Source organism: Lathyrus oleraceus, chromosome 5 (genome assembly GCF_024323335.1).
Source record: "Lathyrus oleraceus cultivar Zhongwan6 chromosome 5, CAAS_Psat_ZW6_1.0, whole genome shotgun sequence".
NCBI lineage: Eukaryota > Viridiplantae > Streptophyta > Magnoliopsida > Fabales > Fabaceae > Lathyrus > Lathyrus oleraceus.
Window position 1 is genome coordinate 463,155,909 of NC_066583.1, and position 24,162 is coordinate 463,180,070.

A 24,162-nucleotide genomic window follows, 5' to 3' on the forward strand; every position below is an offset into this window, starting at 1 on the left:
GGTAAAGACAGCGCTTTGTTTTCCTGGAGAAAACGCTGTCTAAAGTGGCCCTTTAAGGGCCACATTATAGTGCGCTTTCAGAAAAAAGCGCCCTCTGGAGTGGTCCATAAAGGGACACCTTAGAGGGCGCTTTCTGGAAAAAGCGCCCTCTAAAGTTGTCAATGTAAAGTGTTTAGAGGGCGCTTTCAGGAAAAAGCGTCCTCTAAAGTTGTCAATGTAAAGTGTTTAGAGGGCGCTTTCTGGACAAAGCGCCCTCTAAAGTTGTCAATGTAAAGTGTTTAGAGGGCGCTTCCTACAGAAAGCGCCCTCTAAAGTGTTAGTTATTTTAAAAAAAATTGTTTGAAAAACAGTGGATATTTAATTGGTAACCTGTTCGCATGCTGCAAAAGTGTAAAATTCATATTGATTTCATCCTTTAATCCAATGTTATACACCATTAATCCATTGATATATACAACATTAATCCTCCATATATACAACATTAATATATGATTCTTTGATCAACAATATACAACAACATATTCATGATTTAGTAAAAGTACAACAACAATATACAACATATATACAACAACAGCATACAACAACAACATTCCATACATATATGTACAACAATATACAACCTAGCTATATGATTCTTTGATCAACAATGAATTGACACAATTCATCTTTCATTTCATCCAAATGAGCTCTTGAGTAAGATTTGTATTCCTCAAAGTACTACAATTAAGAGAATAAAACATATTCATGATTTAGTAACAAATTAGATGAAATATCCGATAATATTAAAATAAACCCTAAGTTATTATTCCATACCATTTTTGGGATGTCTATACGATTCAACGCAATGATATCTCTCATAAATCTCAATACAAAAAATCCACAATCGACCGAATTATTTTGCTGAGGACACTACACAGAAAAACAAACAATATATATATAGTTAATTTCTTACAAACACTATTATAAGCAAAAAAACAAACACTATTATAAGCAAAAATAAGATACTTAATATATACCTGAACTCTGATCCAGGTAATGTCCTTCCTATTACGATAATTCTTTTTCGATCTAAATTTTATTATTGCCCTAACAAAATAAAAACGTATATTGAGATCAATCTGACAGACATAATTAAATATACAAATACACACGAATATTTAGGGGAATTTCACTTACGCGTCAACCGTCTTCTTCATACTCAGATATTTACTCCAATCACCCGATAACGAATCGAGATAATACACTATTAGTCTCGAAAGATCCATAGCAACCAACACCCAGTGACCACTGTAAAATAAAACAAAAATTTAGATGAATGAAAATTTTCTACATAAAAGATATACATAGATTAGAATGAAATTATTAGAAAGAAAATCTAACCCGTTGCCAGAATTAAACGGTAAAAAATACAAACTGGGTGTAGTATTATCGCCGGCCGCCATGAATCTATCGACTAGATCATTCTTTACGGATGTTGGATTTTTCGTTATTAACGTTGCGTTGATACGGGAAGCAGCAACAAAATTGAAACGGTTACACAATTCAGTTCCCCGCATCAATGTTACATACATATACCTTAAATAGAAACATAATAAACATTAGACTACTCATTGAAATGTGTAAATAAATTGTTCAACTAAGTAAATTATAGATTGATCGGAGTACCATATGTATGTATGAATGACAGCGATGCCCAATTCGTCGTGTTCAAAAAGTTGTTGCATGTCCTCCTTTGCAATTATTTCGAAATGAGCAGCTCCGAAAACACCTTCATCAAAATCTATACTACGAATGGCCCCGTGCATAATATCAGACTCATCCACCATTTTCTCAAGACGCATCATAATTTGAGATTTTGTCCCGGACGTCGTTGGAGGAATATCGTTACCAGCTTTTTTCAACTTTCGACCGGGAACCTAAAAATTCATATAAATTAAATCATGACTTTTTGTGATGCAACAGAATCGTTGCGTATATAATTCAATAGGTATATATATTTGTACCTCTTTTAGAGATGCAACCGACTCGATGCGTCTTGAAATCCCTTTACCAGCTTTATGCGTGGGTCTTGTAGGAGTCTAACATTACCATGTAATAAGGATTGATTAAATATCATAATTGTAGCTGAATTGAAATGTGAATACTAAAGATTCATAATCATTTAGAACATATATACCTCGGCATCTGGGAAAATTAGATCTGACGGCCATCCAACAAAGGATCCGACTGCTTCTCGCATCAACGTTGTCTCTGAAACAACGTCAGGTAATGGTAGAAGCGCGTCGGTATCTAATACAAGGTCAACCGAAACTTTCATATATCCCACCGGGAGGGGATTATGGTGAAGTAATTCACCCGAAGTGTTGTGCACTTTTCCCTTGCCAACCATGCGATAAGTTGGTGACGATAGATACAGCTGACAAGGTGAAATGCCCTAAACCAATAATAAATGTTATTGTTAACGTGTATATGTGTCAAGTAAAAAAGTGCTATTTTAATTTCATAATAACATATATAATTACCTCGGGAAATTTCGGTTGACAATTGATACTAGCTCGGTCACTAGTATCTTTTGCCTCGGAGGCGCACCTTTCCTCTCTATACCTTGCATTCTCGTTTTGCAGTTGGAGTACTTGTGCCCTTAACTCCGCCAAGGTCTCCATCACCTCTTTGTTGGTAGGATTTTTTGTTTTTGGTTTTTTATAAAATGACGACGGAGTCACACCAAAACCCTTACCCCTCACACGACCGGAATACTCAGGAACATTTAGTACTCGACTAAGTACGCTCCTGCAATCCTGGACCTCGGTTGAAGGTAAGGTTTGGGATAAAGTCTCCTGAAATATTATTAGAGGAGATTAAAAATGAATTATATGTCTAACAAAATTTTCGATATAATTAAAGAAATAATGTTACATATACTTACACATTCGTCATAAACATTTTGGACCGCTTCAACGACAACCCCATCCTTCCCAACCCGAGCAGCCTTCCATAATACATGCTCCGGAAGAGATGTTGCGTCACTTTTCTCCTCGGCTAGCTACACATTGAATTAGATTATAAGATCATCAATTATAACATATTGTGACAATGTATAAGCTCATAGCATTTGAATATACTCACAATTCTTTGTTGTAACCGTGCATATCCCGTACGCCCTTTTTTGTACGGATACGCGGGTTTTGATGCCCTTTTCCGATTTTTGTCGCTTACTTCCTGGATAAAAAAGTTTAAGGCATATTAGAACCAAGTAACTTAACAATTGTATAATACCATAATTAATAGACATTACATGGAATTTTTCGTTTCTTCGTTTGGCGACAAAGTTATCCCATTCATCGGCTGAAATAATCTCGGCATACTTCATTGGCCGTTCTGCTTCAACAAATTTTCCTTCCTCATCCTTGAGAAATTTGTTGGACAAAAAGGATCGAAATCCTCGGAGTCTTTTTCCGGCCAATTGAATACAATATTTTTGCCGGCTTTCATCGATGTGAAAGGATCTCTAAAAAACATACACATGGAGTGTGTTATTATAAAGTAATATTATAACAATATATGGTCAACAAATAGTCAACAAAAAAAACATATAACAATATATGGTAAGTACCTGTATCTCGGACCATATTTTTTCTTTGCCAACCTTCAAGTCCGGACTTCTCCAATTATCACATGTAATCGGAATATGTTGTCGAACAAGGAAACCAATGTAACTTGCCAACATTGAACCGTTAGGCTCAATTAGTTGGTCTTCAGCACTCCAATGTACTTCAAATTTTACACCCTTGTCTCTTGCACAAATAATTGACTTCATAACAGTCAATCCTCGTTTGATTTCTTTTTCAACATTGTTACGTGATCCATTCGCGTCATGGGTATTGTCTTGGTTAGCCATTTTATCTGTAATATAGAAATGATTCAATAAGACCCAAGTAAGACAATGATTCAATACGTGAACACATTCATATACCTTCCATTTCTCTCATGTTACAACAATCTAAACTCTTTTTTTTAATCATTATTGAATACAAACTCACACACACCTACTGCATGCAAAAGACCAATGCAAACTTATGGTGTTTGGAACATGAACAAACTTGCATCCATAATCATCAAACTTCCAAGCACAAGCTCAAACACACTTCAAATGATATCAGTTTTCAATCAGAAATAAAAAACTCAGTTTGCCCTAAACAACATTAATCAACATAATGCACAAAATGTAAAACTAAGTTTAGAAAATGCCCTAATCAAACACATGAAGAAAGTGAACGGTAACGATGGAGAAGAGAAATACCTTCAAGGTGACGGTAACGATGGAGAAGAAAGTGAACAGTGACGGTGGACGCAGATAACTCAGTGAACGTGAACGCAGCAGCAGAAAAAGGCGACGGCGACGATGACGGTGAGGGAGGGAGAACGAACGGAGGACGAGAGTAATCGCAGTAGAGAGAAAACCCAGTTACGTAAACGAAATAGCTTATAGAGAGGGAAAATAAAGAGACATGCAGTATATGTTATAATTTTAATGTTTACTAAAGGGGACCTTAGAGGGCGCTTTTGTAAAAAAAGCGCCATCTAAAGGGGGCCTAAGAGGGCGCTTCTGAAAGCGCTCTCTAAGGCTTTCCAAAAGCGCCTTCTAAATTGGAAATGTACATGGACTTAGAGAGCGCTTTTTTAAAAACGCCCTCTAAGGGTAACCTTAGAGGGCGCTTTCACTAAAGCCCCCTCTATTGTTGTCCCTCCATTTCCTCATTATTTTTTTTTTGGCTTCACTTTAGAGGGCGCTTTGTTACAAAAGCGCCCTCTAAAGGGGGCCTAAGAGGGCGCTTCTAAAAGCGCTCTCTAAGGCTTTCCAAAAGCGCCTTATAAACTGGAAATGTACATGGACATAGAGAGCGCTTTTTTAAAAGCGCCCTCTAAGGTTACCCTTAGAGGGCGCTTTCAATAAAGCGTCCTCTATTGGTGTCCCTCCATTTCCTCATTATTTTTTCGCTTCACTTTAGAGTGCGCTTTGTTACAAAAGCGCCCTCTAAAGTGCGCTGTCTATTCCAATAGTATGCTCCTTATTTTTTCTCTTCACTTTAGAGTGCGCTTTTGTAATAAAGCGCCCTCACTGTCTATTCCAGTTTTTGGCGTAGTGTATAGATAATCAACACACAATCTCATGCTATCATATTTCTTCTTAACTAACAACATTGACATTCCCCATGATGAAACACTTGGTTGAACAAACTTCTTCTCAAGTAACTATTCCAATTGCTTCTTCAGCTCACTCAACTCTGAAGTAAACATCCTATAAGGAGCCGTCGAAACAGGACTAGTACCATGTACTAAGTCTATGGTAAACTCAACCTCGCGCTCTGGTGGAAAATCATTGATATCATCCGAGAAAACTTCTGAAAAATCTCACACCACAAGTAATTCACCAATTACAACTTTGTTTTTTTCAGCCTTCATAGAGGCTAATACCATGAACATTTTGATATCATCCTTCATGAACTCATCCATTTGCTTAGTAGACATAAACAACTCATCACTTGCATCACACTCTGGAAATGACAATGACTTGTCGAAACAATTGATACGAACATGGTTGAACTCCAACCTATTCATTCCTAGGATAACATCGATTTGATTCAATGGTAGACAAACAAAGTCCATCCTAAAAATCTTACCGGAGATCGTCAGCAGACACTTCAGACACACCCACAAAGTAGTCGCTAAACCATAAGTTGGGGTATCAATAACCATACTTCCAACCATAGTAGACAAATTTAAACCCAACCTCTCAACACAATCAAGTGAAACAAAAGAATACGTTGCACCCGTGTGAATAATAGCAATCAACAGAATACCATAAATAAAACACGTACCTCAAATCAATCTGTCTGAGGCAGTAGTCTCTGACCTAGTCAAAGCAAAAACTTTCCCTCTAAAATGAGCCTTCTTTGGCTTCTAATAATTAGTACTAATGTGACCCTGTTCGCCGCAATTATAACAAGTCGGCCCATTATTCTTGCAATTTGTAATATGGTGACCTGTCTTTCCACACTTGAAGCACCTCAAAACTTTATTCTTACATTGATTAGCACGGTGGCCCAACTCGTCACACTTGAAACACTTGATAGAATCGGGAGCCTCTCCCCCACTTGGCATTTTCTCATTTGAACCCTCTACTTTCCTCTGTCAGCTGGAGCACTATATAGTTTCCCATGATACTGATTCTTCCCTTTCTTATCACTCAGACTCTTTTAGTGAGCAGATCGGGCTCTATTGACTTCATCATATATCCTACACGTGCTCACCAACATAGGAAATCGAAGAATCTCCTAATAACTAATACCTTACCCGGTCTCAAGATGCAATCCACTTTCAAACTTGATGCACTTAAATCCCTCAACAACCATACCATTGTAGTGTGGACAAAACTTCACTAGCTCTTCGAACTTATCAACATACTTAGCAACCATCATATTTCACTATTTTAGCTCAAGGAACTCGATTTCTTTCTTACTGCGCGCATCCCAAGGAAAGTACTTCTTTAGAAAATGAATCGAAACACGACCAAGTAATCTCAGTACCAACAACCTCCAATCTCTCCGTGCATTATTCCACCAGTCTTCTGCCTCTTCTGACAAAATGTGAGTACTAAACTGCACCTTCTGAACTTCAGTGCATGCCATCATTTGAAATTTTTTCTCAACCTCTCTGAGCCATGCTTGCGTACCATCTGAACCATATATGCCATTGAAAGTCGGCAGGTTGTTTCTTTGAATTTTTCTCAAATCCACATAACTCATCACTAGCCTTATTATGCCGACTCTGTAGCGCCCGAGCCATTGACTCAAAAGCATCAGCAACCGCTTGGTTGTTTCTTCCAGCCATATTATGCACACCAACAAATAGACATTAGAAGAAACAACACATCAACATTACACACACATGTCACATACAAGGGAATAAACAACATGTCAAAAACCTGACAGAATGTACCGACCTACTATGATACCATTATGTAACACCCTCACAACCCCAACATAAAATAGTACAAATTTAATATAACTAAACACATATGGTGTCATATAAACATAATAAATACCTGTTCCGTAACACGAGTTGGATAAATCATGTAATAATGTAAATTTGACTTCACAATTCTCGCTTTTACATAGGCTCATCACAGCAAAAATAAATCACTTAAAGTAACTCAACAACATATGACATAACGAGTACAATTCTAATGCTCACATCAACAACATCAAATAAATAAAAAATAATGAAACATAACGTTCGCCCGCCAATGTTACATATCAGAGCAATGAAATCTAGATATCACATAAAATAGGAAAAAGAAGAACAACCTCAACTCCATCCTTCAGTTTTTAAGTAGCTACTGATTTACCTGCTCGTATGTATCCTAAGAAGGAGTACAAAACCACATAAACAACAAATAAGTGAGAATACACTCGAAATATATAATGGTGCAAAAGTATGTAATGATAGCCTAAGTAAACATCAATAATTACACACCTCATTCACATCATTTCAACACAATTCAATCACATCAAGCACATAAGTATTCTCAGCCACCAACATCAACATGATCATTCAATTACATATGCAACCAATGGATGCTCCAATCAGTTGAGAAGTTGGAACCTAAAGCGAAACTCCAACAGTTGAAGTGATTAGAACCAGAGTTTGTACATTTTAATGTTGGGGTGACTCTTATGTCTTGAGAGTAAGAACTAATAAGACAATATCTTAAAGCATTTAGATTCTAGATCGGATATCAGACACATGAAATATGTTGCAGTGAATTGTAAATCGAGTTTCCTTATTCACTATCATTGGATAAAATAATAGGAAACGACTGCAAAGAAGTTAATAATAATTAAAAGCGGTAACATGAAGGTTATAACAATACAATTAGGTAGATATGACAAAATTGGTGGATAATTCGTGAGAATCAAAAGACTATTTTTCACATACATCGCTAATATTCCTTATTGAAATATAAAATGAAAGTAGGTTGAAGATGACCACCGTATAAGGTCTTTCGGTACAATGGTAGAATTCTCTGGTGATCAAAGATGAAGTACTTGCAAAATTAACAATCTTACTCTTAACTCATTCAACGAGAGAGGTGGAATAAGTGCAGATGTGAATAATAAAAAATTATAAATGGATGACAGTTAAAACGGTCATTGGTTAATCTGTCATAAGATGCAAATGACCGTTGAGATGAATACGAGGTCCCACTTTTGTACAACTTTTTAATGTGAAGGTTTACTTGTTCACTAGCTGGTAAATCACTTTGGTTGGATTGAGTCGATCGTATTGAGCTTTTAATCCGTCCAAAACCCTAATCATCGTTAAATTTAAATATATTTTATATCGTATTTTTATAAACTTAATTAATATTAATAAAAATATTTATAACTTATAATTTAAATATTTAAATACAAAACCAAAATTAAATCACTAAAAATTAAATTGGATTAAATTTTTTATTTAGTTATCCAAAATCAAACCGAATGGAAAATAATTTTATCTATTGATTGTGTTTTTGAGTCAAATTTAAAAGAGATGACTTAAAAAAATACCTATATTTTTGTACTTGAGAATTGAGATAAAATACAAACCAACAGATCGAGAAAAATAAGTGAACATATTTTATAAATTAAAACCCTAACCCAACAAAACTCAGCACCTCCAACAAAACAACAAGTTGAAGTCACTGAACTCGCCTCGCCGGGAAACGAAAACCTCGCCGGAATACGTATCCGGAGTCGGTCGTCGTAGGTAGGAAAGCCGCCATAAACCGTTCGAAACTCCAGGTTTTTCTTTCTTCCTTTAATTTTACCCAATTTTCCTTCCCCTCTTCTCCTGCACGCGCTAGAATGCCATTCCAGCGCAATTTGCGGCTGCGATAGCTGCTCCCGGTAAAGAAAATACACCAGAGAGATGGTTTAATATAAGCATTTGATAAGAAAAATATTGAACCGTCACCGTGCAACACAGTGTAATTTGATTCGTTTTATGTAAATTCTGGTAGGGGAGTTATAGTTTCTTGGTTGATATTTGATATGTAATATTAGATTAATCGGTTTCGTGCTTCTGAAACTTTAAATTTAAGGGAAGTTAATTACATTTGAAATTTGAAGGATATCTGTGAGAACCAATATGACTAGAAATAGAGTGGTTTTGTTGTTTTGCAAGACAATGATGATAATTAGGATCACCAAGGACGAAGAAACATGAAAGGCACATAAATATATGAATTGATTTAGGAAGGGTGGTAAGGAGAGTAGATAAGATGGAGAGAAGCTAAACAATTAGAGGAAGAGGAAGACCTAGAAAGCTATAAGATAAGTTATCAAGTAAGATTTTGAGATTAATGATTTGGATAGGAGCATGATCTTGGATATAACATTATGGCGAAAGTTGATCATCTAGCCGATCCCACTTAGTGGATAGGGTTGTTGTTGTCGTTGTAGATTAAGAAGCTTGTCTTGTTGTATTTGTATTCCCATCTATTTTGTTCGGCATCTCACTTTAAATTCCTGGACTAATGATCTTAGACACTATATTGACACTAACGTGAGCTCCTTCCATTTAGGACGATAACAGATTTCCCTGCTTACCAAATGACCAAGTCTCTAGTCTGTAATAGATCAGTTGCTAAACTGACTGACTATATATATACAAACGTAGAAAACAGTCTAGGCAATAGCCAAACAAGACCTTAACCTTGTAACTAACTATACGTGCTGAGTCAGCTAGTCCTAGCTAGTTATAAATACTCATTCAGTTGAGTAAGTTAACCAGCTTTATCATTTGAGAAATATCAAAACAGAAATGGAATCTACTCTCTCTTTGAGTTTTCTTCAATTTCCATGTTTCTAATAATCTTTAGCATCTGAATGGAGTTTCCTTATAACATTTTTTGTTGATTCGCAACTCTCACTGGATTATAGAGCAAGGATAAGGAGAATAGATGAACTCTAGACAAACGTGTGGATATAAGGGTTTGAACTCTTAGAGAAAAAATAAAAAAGGACTATGAAACAAATTAAACTTGGATCATATCTAGATTAAGCTAAGTTGGTCCAAACAGGGACTGAAGCAAACTAAGTGCACCACATCTAGCAAGTATTTAACATTATTTCCCTGCCTTCTTCTTCTTCATCTTTTTCCTTTAGGGTGTATGGTTAGATGAAAATGAAGGAGAAGGGAGCAGAATCCCTTTTGACCTAATTTTGCTTTCTTTTTGATATTGGGGGGATTTGGAGGGGAAGAAGGCCAGTTTATAAAATTTCAAATGCAGTGACTAAAATATCAATACATAAAATGTAACACAATTATAATAAGGTATTAAAAGTCAATTAACCCCTTCCTCTGTTAAAAACTCACTTCCCTTTTCCTATGAATCAAACCAAGAAAGGCTTATCTCCCGTACTATTCGCCCGTCGTCTCAACTAAACAAATTATTTAATTAAATCCCTACCCCCCACTACATCCTTATATCAATGGAAGCAAAACAACAGTTTTTAATTGAATTAAGTTGATTTCAGATAATATTTCTATGGACGAAAATTTCACAAGTATTTTTTTTGTTGCATTAACACCTCTTACAGTGACTGGATCTGTTTTACATTCTTTGTTCTATTTGCTACTGCTGATTGAGTTTTATTTGGTCTGAAGCATTTTTTAACATCATGGTCTAATCCACCCTTTTTATGCTCCCTGACTTCATAATCCAACATTATGCTGATTAATTTTACTTCTTGCAGTAAAAATGGCGGGTGATGACAATCTAAAGACATGGGTATCAGACAAATTGATGTCACTACTGGGATATTCTCAGCCCACAGTTGTACAGTACATGATTGGACTATGTATGTCATCTAAAATCATTTTATCACCCTAAAAATATATTCTACATTGTCATTTTGGAAATGATATGTTGGGATTCACGTGCTATATTTTATAATCTCTTTGATTTTGCAGCCAAACAAGCTACTTCACCAGCTGATTTAATGGGAAAGCTAGTGGAGTTTGGGATCTCAACAACAGACACTCGTGGGTTTGCGGAAGAAATTTTCTCAAGAGTTCCTCGTAAATCATCCGGCTTAAATGTGAGTTTTGATCCAAGGCACAATGAATATAATGCCATTTTCATAGTGTATATCCAGCAAATCCTTTCTTATAGAAGTGGTTATTATCTGCTGGTTATTGATCTTTTTGTGTTCTATATTAGCAATATCAAAAACAAGAGAGAGAAGCTGCGATGTTGGCGAGAAAGCAGGGGACCTACACAATTTTGAAGGATGATGATGATGATATCGACAATGACCATACCGATGGAGGTGACGATAAGTCGACGATAACTACTGCTTCTACATCAAGAAAGCCAGACAGCCGTAAAAAACGTTTCAGGAAGAAAACTGAAGTTCAAGATGATCAGGATGATGAGGCAAAGTGTTCATAACCTATTAGATTCACTTTCATATTTATGCTCATGGTAAGCTGCTGACCAAAGTTTCTCCTAACAAGGTTTGACTTATTTTGACCAAATGCCACAATGCAGGAGATTTTAAGGAAAGAAGGGGAAAGACAAGTTAAGAGAAGAACTTCCCCTGATGAAGATAGTGGTTCAGAGGTATCATTTCTTTTTAATGTCTAGCTGTGTTTATATATGACATAGTTTTGCAACTGCTACTGATGATGAAAATCCTACTATATTCACTTGTTTGATTAAACTCTCAAAAAGAAAAAACTCTCAAAAAGATTTATGCTGTTGTTTTAATAAGATTTATGCTCTCAAAAAGAAAAAACTCTCAAAAAGAAAAAAAAGAATTTGGATTGGTTTAATTTTTGTTGATCATGCCAAAGAGATCCTTTGGTAATTCTTCTTTCTTTAGAGCTCTTTTAAAATCAGTTTTGTAAAAACATTCTTATTATTTTTTTAATATTCGTCAATTATAATTACCTGTCTATTTGCCAACAGTCGGAAGAAGAAAGGTTGAAAGATCAAAGAGAGAAGGATGAATTAGTGCAGCATATGAAAGAAAGAGACGCTGCAGGAACACGGAAGGTACTCATTAATAGTCAGATTTATTTGGTCACTTGTACTTGAAGACTACTGATATGAAAATGCTTTTTTGGTTGGTACCATAATGCTTAAGTTGGCATCTTTGTAGTAGCTACATGAACACTTCCTTTTGTATAAAAGAAGAAAATTTGTTCAAAATAATGGGTAAAAATGTCCGTGAACATTAGTCTTTTAATTTCCATTCTTAGTGCCTCATCCCCCGTTAAAGTTTTTTTACTGTTAATATGCAAATTATTCTAGCTTTAGGCTTACCTAGATATAAGCCGTATCTTAGTGCTGAAAACTTTCTTGATATTGCTATTATCAGCTTTAAAATGTATGTTAGATCATATCCATTCCTCAAAATTTTAAGAACTTGTAAGAGTCTTTAATATAATTTAAAGTTTACTAATGCATATTTTAGAGGCATTTTTTACATTGTTCAGTGCATACATTTATTTATATATGTATATATCGTTTTCCCTGTTTTTAACTTTTCTGTTTCTGCATTCTAATTGTTTGAATTGTTTCTTTATCAGTTGACTGAACAAAAATTAACACGAAAGGAAGAAGGTATGTATGCCACTGGATTGTTGAGCTTAGTAGCCTTACAAGTATGCACACATAGAAGTGCGAATGTGCCTTTATATCGACATGATATTGATTTCATTTTCTTGGTTCAATCTTTCTTCTAACAGAAGAAGCAGTTCGAAGATCTAATGCTGCAGAGCAGGATGATATTCATTCTTTAAGGTTTGCTGTTTTATATATATGGCTTCAATGTGAAGTGTTGGTACTACGTAGCTCAGTAGTTCACCTCTTAAATATCCCCCAAAAATATATTTCTTCTTAACTATCCAGGAAATGGCAGAATTATGTGGTTCTTATGACTGCTAAATAAATAATATTTCAAAACAAACACACACACATAGTTTATTTTAAAAGTTTTTGATTTATACATTCAAGTAGGACATGGTTTGGAAAAGACTTTAGACGAACTTGTTGAAATTTTGGCTTATGATATTACCCACTGGCATCATTTTCCCATAACAAACAACATGTAGTGCTTAAGGCTCAGTTTTCTTTTAGTTGTATTTTTAAGGAGGATATGCTTTCGATGGCTTAATGATGGTTGCACCATGTCACTTTGCTTATTGTTTTCTTGCTGTTTCAGAAAGTTTTCAAGGCAAGAATACCTGAAGAAAAGGGAGGAAAAGAAATTAGAAGAACTGAGGTATGGTTCTACTTTCATTTGTTTTTTTTCTTGAGGTTGTTTTCAGTTCTTATTTTATGTCAATGAACAAATTAATATTTGGTTTCTTAGTCATAGCTGTTATGTGCTAAAATGCTTGTTTTTCCTTAATCTTCTAGTGGAATTTGACAACTTTTTGAACGATTATTTCAGAGATGATATAGAAGACGAGCAATATCTATTTGAAGGTGTGAAGCTTTCAGAAGTGGAACAGCGTGACCTAAGGTACTAGATGTTTTTTTGAGTTCTCTAATTTTTTTTGTTACTTTATGATACATTCTTATTTCCTTAAAATGTTTTCGCTATAAAAAGCAGTGTCAAGCAAATCATGTAAATGAGATCCTTTGGCCAACCTTGCTACCCTAGTCTTTCTTTAATTCTTATTTTTAAACTATATTGAAATATTTAGATTTGTTTTTATGGTGCCAGAGTCCAAATAAATACGTTATGGGAGTGAGTTTTTGGTTTTTCTGTTAGTGCGTCATCTGCCCTGAGGTTGGATATCTTTGCTAGATGTTTCTAGATATAATTTTCCTCTTCTCTCATTGTTATCGAATATCGGCCATTGCTGAGCCATGACGGATATCAGTTGCAGTTTTTGGGCTCGTCGCAATGGTAAAAATAGGCTGATATTAAGGGTTTTTCTGCGATAGTCCGCTATGACAGCGTCACGGCGCTGCAAAGCGGCTGGTATGACAGGATTTTGGCTCTCTGCCAGTGCCACCGCCACCGCCAGTGCCACAGACTGCTATCTGCCATAGACAACACTGGTCTCTCTTTCATGCAAAGAGGCATAGAAAATACTCATTTTCCTGTGATACCTTGACCAAAGATGCCTGATTTTTCTTTTTCCTCTACCTATCTACTTTTCATTTTCTCTGCTTCTTTTAGTAACACTAAGATACTAAATGTTCTCGATATTTGTCTTTAAGACGAGGATGCAGTTATTTTTGAGTAGTATGAAATATATCATAATATTTGTCTTGTACGTGTCATATCTCAAACTAGATGCACTATTATATATGCTATCTTCCATTGCTCTAAGAGCCTCACATCAATACAAGTGTGCTATTCACTGTATAACCATGCTTGACACAAATTCTTTACATTATTACTTATTTAATTAATGTCTGTTTGTTAGGAGATAAGAGGTATACATATACTTGCAAATTCTTCATTTGTACATGAGAGCTATTCCATCATTATGCAGAGTTTTAAAAAGTTCTATGTTCACTAAGTTTTTTGTATCCTTAGAGTGGAAAAGTTTTTATTTGTTAAGTTTTCTATTTCTCATCAGGCACAAGAAAGAGTTATATGAACTTATAAAGAAGCGGTCGGAGGAGGCTGACAATGTGAATGAGGTAATAAATAAGTTTGTATTTCATGAGTAGTGAGTGTTTGATCAGGATCAATTATTTTATTCTTTCATGGTTAATTATTGTTGAAATGTAGTGAATTTTTAATTCAGTCAAGATAAGCTATTTGCCAATTGTTCTTGTTAGGGTTAAATATGTTGCGGGTCCCTATAAAATGACAACCTTTCAAGTTTCAACTTTAAATACAAAAACTGTTTTAAATCTCTGCCAATAGACAGAACATAATTTTTTTGTTAAATAGAGGGGCTCAACATAAATAAGATATTTATATGGACTAAATTTGCATGGTCGTTATTTTATAGGGATTAAAGACATATTTAACCATTCTTATTATATATTTGGTCATGCTTTTGATTTCCTTTGATGATTACTTTTTTACTGCCTTACTGAATCTTTATGGTTTTTCTTATGAATTGTGGTTGAGTCTAACGCAAACCTACAAAACTGGCTTGTAAGGTGGGGTTTGCCCCCACTTATACACATATGTTTAGGCCACATATTGTCCGATGTGAGACTCTTAACACACTCGCTCATGCCAAACACTAATGGGCTTAGTGTGTCGATATAAATGATTCATGGCCCGATAGCGTGATAGCATGTGTCCCAACGAATCTTGAACCAAACTCTATACCATCTTAAGAATTGTGGTTGACCCTAACTGAACCATATAAAACTGGCTCGTAATGATGAGGGTTGCCCTGACATATAAACATATGTTTAGGCCATAAATTGTCTGATGTGGGGCTCGTAAAGGTTTTATAATATGGCGATCCTTCTCATTTGCAATGGAGTTATGTATAAAGATATCGCAATCTCTAATTTTTTTTTTTTGAAATTGGGATAGGATCCTTGACAAAGGGATCATTTGGGATGGTAACAACTTAAATACACATCTATATGTGTCTCTGCTAAACTCTCATTTTCGTCTGGAATTTCAGTATAGAATGCCGGATGCTTATGATCAGGAAGGTGGCGTTAATCAAGAAAAGAGATTTTCTGTGGCCATGCAGCGTTACAGGTATTGACTTACCACATGATCTTCACTACAATTGAAAAAATATAAAAGGAAAAAGAAAAGGGGTTGGATATGAGCTATTATCATGATACCGTTTATAATGTATTCCCTCAGATTTTTATCCCATTGAGTGGGCATGGATTTTCAAAAGGTACTTGCCTTATTGAACATCTTTAACTTTGTTTATCTATAGGGATACACATGCTGAGGAAAAGATGAATCCATTTGCTGAACAAGAGGCATGGGAGGAACATCAAATTGGTAAATATCTCTGTATTACTGTGCTCCTTATAGTATATATCCTTTTGAAAAATAAATTCCTGTTCTTTTTCTATGTTTTCTTACTTGTGCATTCTTGATAATAACTTCCAGGGAAGGCCACATTGAAGTATGGTTCCAAAAATAAAAAACAAGCATCTGATGATTACCAGTAAGTTTGTTCATTTAAAATCAATCGTCGCTAATTTGATATGTAATCTGGTTCTATTTTACTTATTGGATGACACTTAAGTCTTAAATCAGTGTGCTTTTATTCTTTAGGTATAGCATTGAAGGTGATTCATTATGTATCTTTGACTGCACACATTACTGATCATAAACTTCATTATAATTTATGTATTTAGGTATGTGTTCGAGGACCAAATTGATTTTATCAAGGCATCAGTGATGGATGGAGATAAGGTATTTTAATGACTGAACTCGACTCATGATACTTAATAGCGTTATTCTTGTTTCTGAGCCAGATTTTCTTCACAGTTTGATTATGATGAGATGGAAGATTCAATTGAAAAGTCCAAAGCAAAGTCAGCATCAGAGGCGCTTCAGGTAGCATTTCAGTATTCGATTAATAATGACTTTATTGAGTGTTAGTGGTTTGACAGGCGCTGCCTTGCCAGTTGATCTACATTTTAAAAAATAAATATGTATTCGTTTTATTTGACTCAATTTTCATTCCATAAATATTTAGTAGTGTTATAATGAATGAAATGAAAATATTTAGTACTTTTTACTATATTAAAATAAAAAAATGAAGGAGAATAGAGATTTGAGGATCAGTTTTGAATTACTTTTGTGGTTGCCAGGCAACCACATAGAATAATATGTATTTTAGGAAGGAGTGCAGCGGATCTAGTCTCCCGGAGAGCGACTGGTTAATGCAACTGATTGCAAGGGAATCAAGAGGAATTGATATCTCAAGGAGGGAATGGTCAATGTAACACATAGCTAGTTAGACAATCAAGGGGTATAGACGGAAATAAAGTTTGACCTGTATTAAATATAAGAGGGGAGAAGAAAGCGGGTTTCCCAAAAAAAGAGAGGATGCAGAGGCCTTTATATCCAAAAATGCATTTAACCGTTTTCCTGTGGTCATCAAAAGGTTGGCTTATAAACTGGCCGACCTTATCAAAACTGTAGCCTATTATAGGTCCACTAACAGTGTCATTTTGTTGGGGAATAGTAAATGATCTTTGGGTTGAGGGTCATTCATGAACCTGCAGACTTTAATAGCTCTCGTCCGCCTAGAAGTAGGGTAGAGATACCTTCAGCCTCAACCATGTCTGCATTATGAAGCAAATCCCTTGTATATTTGGATTAATTGAACAGTAGATCTATAAATAAGATCTAATCTAGTATAATTAACAATCAACCAATTGCAATTCAGATTTCTCCATTGATTCCAAGAGAATCATGGCTAATATTCAACATTCTAACACATCAACTAGACACAAGGCCAAAGTAGTCCTTATAATGCTGTTGGAGTACCAGTATCTGCATCGGGTACTGTACTCGTACCTATGCATCATAAGTCTTGTGCTTCTTCTCAAGTGCCTCCATGTGTGTTGCCTACTTACTGCGTTAGCTTCTTGGAGTCTTTTAGTCTCTGGAGGTCAATGTTGAATTTGCATGACCATGCATGTATTTGATATCAGCCTGTGCATGACGTTTGCTTGTGCATAGTTTTGAGCAAAAATCGATATTATGTTGTGCACATTTATATAGAGCCTCTCATACACGCACATCCAATAAAAGCTTTAATGTTAAAGATTAGAATCCTCAATCTTCTGACGAGATTAATTCATTAAATATATGTTATTTTACACACTTTTCTGACTTCCTTTTTCAGGCGGAGAGGAAAAAATTACCCATTTATGCTTATCGGGATGAATTGCTCAAAGCTGTCGAGAAATATCAGGCATGGTTACCTCTCCCTTTTCAATCTTTTTTTCCCATTTAATATTCTGCCAGTTCTGACTTCTGTTTTATGAGGAATGGATTTCATCTCTGTTGTCAATGGAACTGTCTTTTGTCTTAGTTTGATTCCACTACCTTTTTAATCACATTTTCAGGTATATAATTGAATATTGAATATTCATTTGAATTAACCTTTATTAATTTCCTTAAATAGGTGCTTGTAATTGTGGGTGAAACCGGTTCTGGAAAGACTACACAAATTCCTCAGTATCTTCATGAAGCTGGCTATACAAAACACGGAATGGTGTGGTTTTGATTTTTTGATATATTTTTTAATTTTTATGTTCATATAATAGGCTTAGTCATTTAAGAATTTCATTTGATGTCCTTGTTATATCGACTTTTATTTTTACAATTGGTAAATATTGTCGAGTCAATATTAGTTTGCTTAGCTGATATTTCATTTTATTTATTTCTGCTTTGCTGTTGGCAATTATGATTTGTCATTTGTGGAACCAATAGCTTTATTACGTTTTATGGTGTGTTGGTTTATGACCGTGTCATTCAGTTGCAAATGGTTGTATTTCTCCCCATCTTCTGAAGTTATATGCCTTTCCTATGCAGTAGGCATTGGAAATAAGGTTTAAAATTGTTATACTTTGTACAGATTGCATGTACTCAACCACGTCGTGTTGCTGCTATGAGTGTGTCTGCTCGAGTTGCTCAAGAATTAGGTGTTAAATTAGGACACGAGGTAGGCTATCTTCATTTTTCAATATTATAATTTTTGATTCTGTGTTGGTTATAATATGGCTAGATTCTTTAAAATTTCTTACTTCCTAAAAGATGGTACAAATATGTACACACTATATGGGAAGCATGAGGTTTTCATTGATAAAGAGTTACATTATACATATCTCCTTTTTCCCTGCTCAATTTTTCAAATATTAGTTATAAGTAACTCAGTTTTCTTTTTAAAGGTTGGGTACTCCATCCGTTTTGAGGATTGCACATCAGACAAGACTATTCTGAAATATATGACTGATGGAATGTTACTGAGAGAATTTCTTGGTGAGCCTGACCTGGCAAGTTATAGGTGAGCGTATATTGGATTAGGATTCAAGGGTTGGATGCTTTATGATTGTTTTCTTACTATGTTTGCTAATATTGTAGTGTTGTGATGGTGGATGAGGCTCATGAAAGAACTCTCTCAACTGATATTTTGTTTGGATTAGTAAAGGTGAGAAGTCAGACTGATTTTTTCTTTTTTGCTTTATAATCCAAGTGAGTTGAATGGCAAATGATATAATTTTGTTCCTTGAACAATCACTATCTTTTGATTGCGACATTCAAGACATTTTTTTGCATACAATCTATGCAATTATTTGCTTGGAGACTGATTTGATGTTGATTACATGCATTATTTTTGTTCTAACTTGTTGTGCAATGATTCTTTATTTTGGTTATATTCTATAACTGATCAATGCATGGTCTTTACTTAGTACCTGGATGTATTTAAAGCACATGCTCTGGTTACTTTCTATAACTGATCAATGCATGGTCTTTGCTTATACCTGGATGTATTTAAAGCACATGCTCTGGTTAATTAGATAAATAATTTGATTTCTAGATCTAACATTATAATTTTTGTGACAGGATATTTCTCGCTTTCGGCCTGATCTCAAGTTGCTGATATCAAGTGCTACACTTGATGCAGAAAAGTTCAGTGATTACTTTGATTCTGCCCCAATATTCAAGATTCCAGGGAGAAGGTATCCGGTTGAAATACACTTCACAAAAGCCCCAGAAGCTGATTATTTAGATGCAGCCATTGTCACATCACTTCAAATCCATGTTACTCAACCTCCTGGAGATATATTGATATTTCTTACTGGTCAAGAAGAAATTGAAACGGCTGAAGAAATCTTGAAGCACCGAACTAGAGGCTTAGGGACTAAAATTGCCGAATTAATTATATGTCCTATATATGCCAACCTACCAACTGAACTACAAGCAAAGATATTTGAACCAACTCCTGAAGGGGCACGAAAGGTTGTCCTTGCCACCAATATTGCAGAAACATCATTGACAATTGATGGAATAAAGTATGTCATTGATCCAGGATTTGTAAAGATGAAAAGTTATAATCCAAAGACAGGAATGGAGTCCTTACTTGTATCTCCCATCTCTAAAGCCTCAGCAATGCAACGAGCTGGTCGATCTGGAAGAACAGGTCCTGGGAAGTGCTTCCGGTTATATACTGCATACAACTATCAGAATGATTTAGACGACAACACAGTACCTGAAATTCAGCGAACAAACCTTGCAAATGTGGTCCTGACTTTAAAAAGTCTTGGTATTCACGACTTGTTGCACTTTGATTTTATGGACCCCCCACCTGCTGAAGCCTTATTGAAAGCCCTGGAACTTCTCTTTGCCCTAAGTGCTTTAAATAAGCTTGGTGAGTTAACGAAGGTAGGTAGACGTATGGCTGAGTTCCCAGTTGATCCTATGTTGTCAAAAATGATAGTCGTTTCAGAAAAATACAAGTGTTCAGAAGACATCATTTCCATTGCTGCTATGCTTTCTATTGGAAACTCAATATTTTACCGTCCAAAGGATAAACAAGTGCATGCAGACAATGCAAGGCTGAATTTTCACACTGGAAATGTTGGAGACCATATTGCGTTGCTAAAGGTTCAATTGCTTATGAATTTTTGTGCTTAGTTTGTTATTGATTTGTCTATTTTCATTTGTGTATTTGTGAAACGACAGGCACAATTGTTGACCTCATTACACAATTGAGTATTTGTTGTTAATTATGTATTAGAAGAGCCCCAATAATTAATTAATTAATCAATTAATTAGAGCCAGTGTTGTCGATGGCGGAGAGCCAAAATCCCGCCATATCGGCCTCTTTGTGGCGCCGTTCTAGCGGGTTATGGTGGAAAAACCCGCAATATCGGCCAATATTTATCATTGCGGCCAAAAGGCAAAACCGCCATGTATATCCTCCATAGCGGCCATGGCGCCACAATTTGATAACACTGATTAGAGCTTGTAAGATAGAGAAAAATAGCATGATATAGATTATAGTATGTTAAAAATGAAAATATGTCTTCGATTTTGAAGTGGAAATTATGATGGAGACCATAGTTCTCTCAATACATCATGGAGTAGGATATTCTGTATTCATATCATTCTAACACTTCTTTCTTTACCTAGTTATGTCAAAATATATCATTGCTCCTGTTGTGAACTTATCTTTTATTCTAGATTGAATGTTTTATCAATCAAATCACGAGATATGGTGGGATTATTGTTTGGGTGCAATGCATGCATATCTATCATTATATTTGTATATTTCCTTGTTATAGATTGTTGATGGACCTCTTATAAATTTTATATTTTTTTTCAGGTCTATAACTCTTGGAAGGAAACCAATTATTCAACACAATGGTGTTATGAAAATTATATTCAGGTATGATTCTTTGCTTTAAAAAGTGAAAACAATACCTTGGCACTACTAATAAGTGAAAAGTAGTGGAGATAACAGTGTGCAGAAAATCAAGGGAAGTGAAGAGAGAAAGTGAAAATCAAGGGAAACAATACCTTTGCACTATTATTTAGAAATGTTTATTAAGTTTACTAATTTTAATTTAATTTGTTCATATAAAACAAGCAATTGAATTATGTAATGATACTCTTGGTAATTTTATATAAAGAAACCCATGTCATCCTTTTTAACTGTGGAGGCGAATGCCGTTTTTTGAGTCAAATGCCGTTCATCTCACTATAAATATCTTTCGGTTACTTAGGATGGGTATGCTATCAGTTTTTTTTAATAATAACAACTACTACCATAGCCTTTTCCCACTGGCTGAAGTTGACTAAATGAATTAATCGACACTAATGTCTTATCTCGAATCATGTCTAAGGAGCAACCATTTAAATTCAAATTCTTGATGGTTTTTCACTTTTCTTGGTCTTCCCTTCCTCTAATTTTTTATATGGATAAACATTTTAGAACTTTTTGTAGCCTTATGGCAATGTTCATCCCCTTACCCTGTTCCTTAGAGTTATAAAGGGATCATTCTAATAATGAGTCATGATACAAATGTATGTTAATCATGTTCTCTTTCCTGGGCTAAATTACCTTGTTTGGTTTTATTCATACTTCATATTGGGAAAAACCAAAGTTCCACTTTGACTAAAGATATTATGCATCTTACACGTTGGTTTTTGTGGGTTATTTTGATGTTTAGGTAAGGAGTATGAAACGGGCGAGGGATATCCGTGATCAACTAGCAGGTCTATTAGAAAGGGTTGAGATTGAGCTTACAACAAATAGTAGTGATTTAGATGCCATCAAGAAATCTATAACATCAGGTGAACTTTTAAAACTTGTAACCATCACTTGCATTAAGATTTTTTTTATCCAGCTGATTCAAAATTTTAAACAATGCAGGATTTTTCCCACACTCGGCAAAATTGCAAAAAAATGGATCATATCGGACAGTTAAGCATGCACAAACTGTTCACATACATCCTAGTTCTGGACTGGCACAGGTACTTTGGTTTTGTATATTGACCGCGCTGTTAGTTAGAATAATATAAAATGTCTTCTAATATCTTTTATATTATTTGAGATCATCTTAAAGCATCACTTATTATTATTATTATTATTATTATTATTATTATTATTATTATTATTATTTGTTCTAGATTCAAGACTGAGTCAATATATCCCTCCAAATGGGAATCAATATTTAGTCTCTTGTATCACGAATCAAACATATTTCACTATCTTATCTCATTTTATCTAAAATTTCACAACTAATGTTTCTTATAACTCACTAGTGTGATATGTTTTTATAATTGACTATTTCATCCCTTTTTATTTTTTATTTCACGGAGCTATATAGTATTGGGAATATGACGTTTCCCCTGATAAATAATACAATCACTAATACTATTATATAGGCTAATCTAATTAATGGTTGTCAGACAAACAAAAATATTTTATAGTCCTTATAAATGCAGAGTATCATGGTGATAGGTATAGAAAGTGAAAGAAATTATTTAGACATATTCAGAACATATGGCATTATAGTGTTTTATCCATGGAGCGGCCGCAACCTAGTTGAAAAAGGCATGGTTGTTGGAGTTTTTATTTGTGTGTATGTGTGGATTGAAACTAACAGTTATTTGTTGGTTGAACATTCATTATAAATACTACAAAGACGGGGACTTCTGTGTTCTTATAAAAATATCCATTTTTTTCCTTTTACTTACCTTGTTTATACTTGAAGGTTCTTCCAAGATGGGCTGTGTACCATGAACTAGTTCTCACAACCAAGGAGTATATGAGACAGGTATTCCAAGTTTAATTAATTCAAATGTTGACTTTTTCCCATGGATTTCTTGGAATAGCTGAACTGTTTATTCTTTTATTGCAGATCACGGAGTTAAAGCCAGAGTGGTTGGTGGAGATAGCCCCTCACTATTACCAGCTCAAGGATGTTGAAGACAGTATGCTCTCTATCTCTTTATTTCTAATATTATTTTGAGATCATATTCTTGATTTGTGCCATTAAGTTTTGAGATTTGTGTGAATCGAATGTTTGCAGCGAGTTCCAAGAAAATGCCCCGTGGAGAAGGACGTGCATAGAAGCACATACACATCTCCATGGAATTGAAACTTTGCATTGTTAGGGAGGCGAAGTACATCAGTTAGAAAGTGGTTTTGCTGGAGGCGAAGAAATGTCGCTCTTATAGTTGAAAGACGATGGACTGTAAATATATTTCTTCTGTACATCTGGCCTTGATTTTAGTATTAGTAACCTTTACATGTTGCACTTGCATCCCTTGGTGTGAGTGGTGGGTAAATAGTTAGGAGAAATGATTCATGGGATGTCATCTAGTGACAATGTGTCATGCGCTTCAGATGCATTTTTGTGACGGGTAATATTCTATTTAATTGATATTGTTGCAGGTTCAATTTTGTATAAATTTTTGAGAAACTGCTTTTAGTACAAATGATCGTAAATCAAATTGCCAAGTGCATCTGAATATTGTTGTATTATTTTGTTCGAAGTTCCAGGTTTGTATTGCCAAATGATATTTAAGGTTTTGGAGAACCGTCTATCTCCACAATTAACTTATAGAGTAAGGTGCATGCATTGTTGGTGTAAATAGTCTCACAAACCAATCTTGCAGTGCT

The 24,162-nt window shown here is 35.0% G+C and overlaps 1 protein-coding gene across 2 annotated transcripts; it reads left to right on the forward strand.

The window, feature by feature from the left end:
• The first annotated feature begins 8,657 nt into the window (after nt 1–8,657).
• LOC127085466 (pre-mRNA-splicing factor ATP-dependent RNA helicase DEAH1) lies at nt 8,658–23,940 on the forward strand. 2 transcript variants are annotated; one of them, XM_051025978.1, is made up of 28 exons: nt 8,658–8,846; nt 10,803–10,907; nt 11,020–11,147; nt 11,270–11,485; nt 11,600–11,671; nt 12,020–12,106; nt 12,643–12,676; nt 12,802–12,856; nt 13,278–13,337; nt 13,509–13,580; nt 14,653–14,716; nt 15,670–15,749; nt 15,940–16,007; nt 16,119–16,176; nt 16,370–16,427; nt 16,503–16,571; nt 17,872–17,940; nt 18,154–18,243; nt 18,607–18,693; nt 18,920–19,035; nt 19,113–19,179; nt 19,596–20,636; nt 21,358–21,420; nt 22,205–22,328; nt 22,408–22,508; nt 23,252–23,314; nt 23,399–23,471; nt 23,570–23,940. In XM_051025978.1, exons 2-28 carry the CDS (start codon nt 10,808–10,810, stop codon nt 23,608–23,610), a joined length of 3,156 nt encoding a protein of 1,051 aa, XP_050881935.1. In that variant the 5' UTR covers nt 8,658–8,846; nt 10,803–10,807; the 3' UTR covers nt 23,611–23,940. The 2 variants fall into 2 exon arrangements, with proteins under 2 accessions (XP_050881935.1, XP_050881936.1); XM_051025979.1 differs by lacking the exons at nt 8,658–8,846; nt 10,803–10,907; nt 11,020–11,147 and having other exon boundaries at nt 11,270–11,533.
• Nucleotides 23,941–24,162: the final 222 nt, after the last annotated feature.

Excerpts from the sequence above, each read along its gene's own strand:
- LOC127085466 (XM_051025978.1), top strand. The coding sequence starts at position 10,808 with ATGGCGGGTGATGACAATCTAAAGACATGGGTATCAGACAAATTGATG. Across the intron at positions 10,908-11,019 it reads ACAGTACATGATTGGACTAT|CCAAACAAGCTACTTCACCA; the intron begins GTATGTCATCTA and ends TTGATTTTGCAG. Across the intron at positions 23,472-23,569 it reads GCTCAAGGATGTTGAAGACA|CGAGTTCCAAGAAAATGCCC; the intron begins GTATGCTCTCTA and ends GAATGTTTGCAG.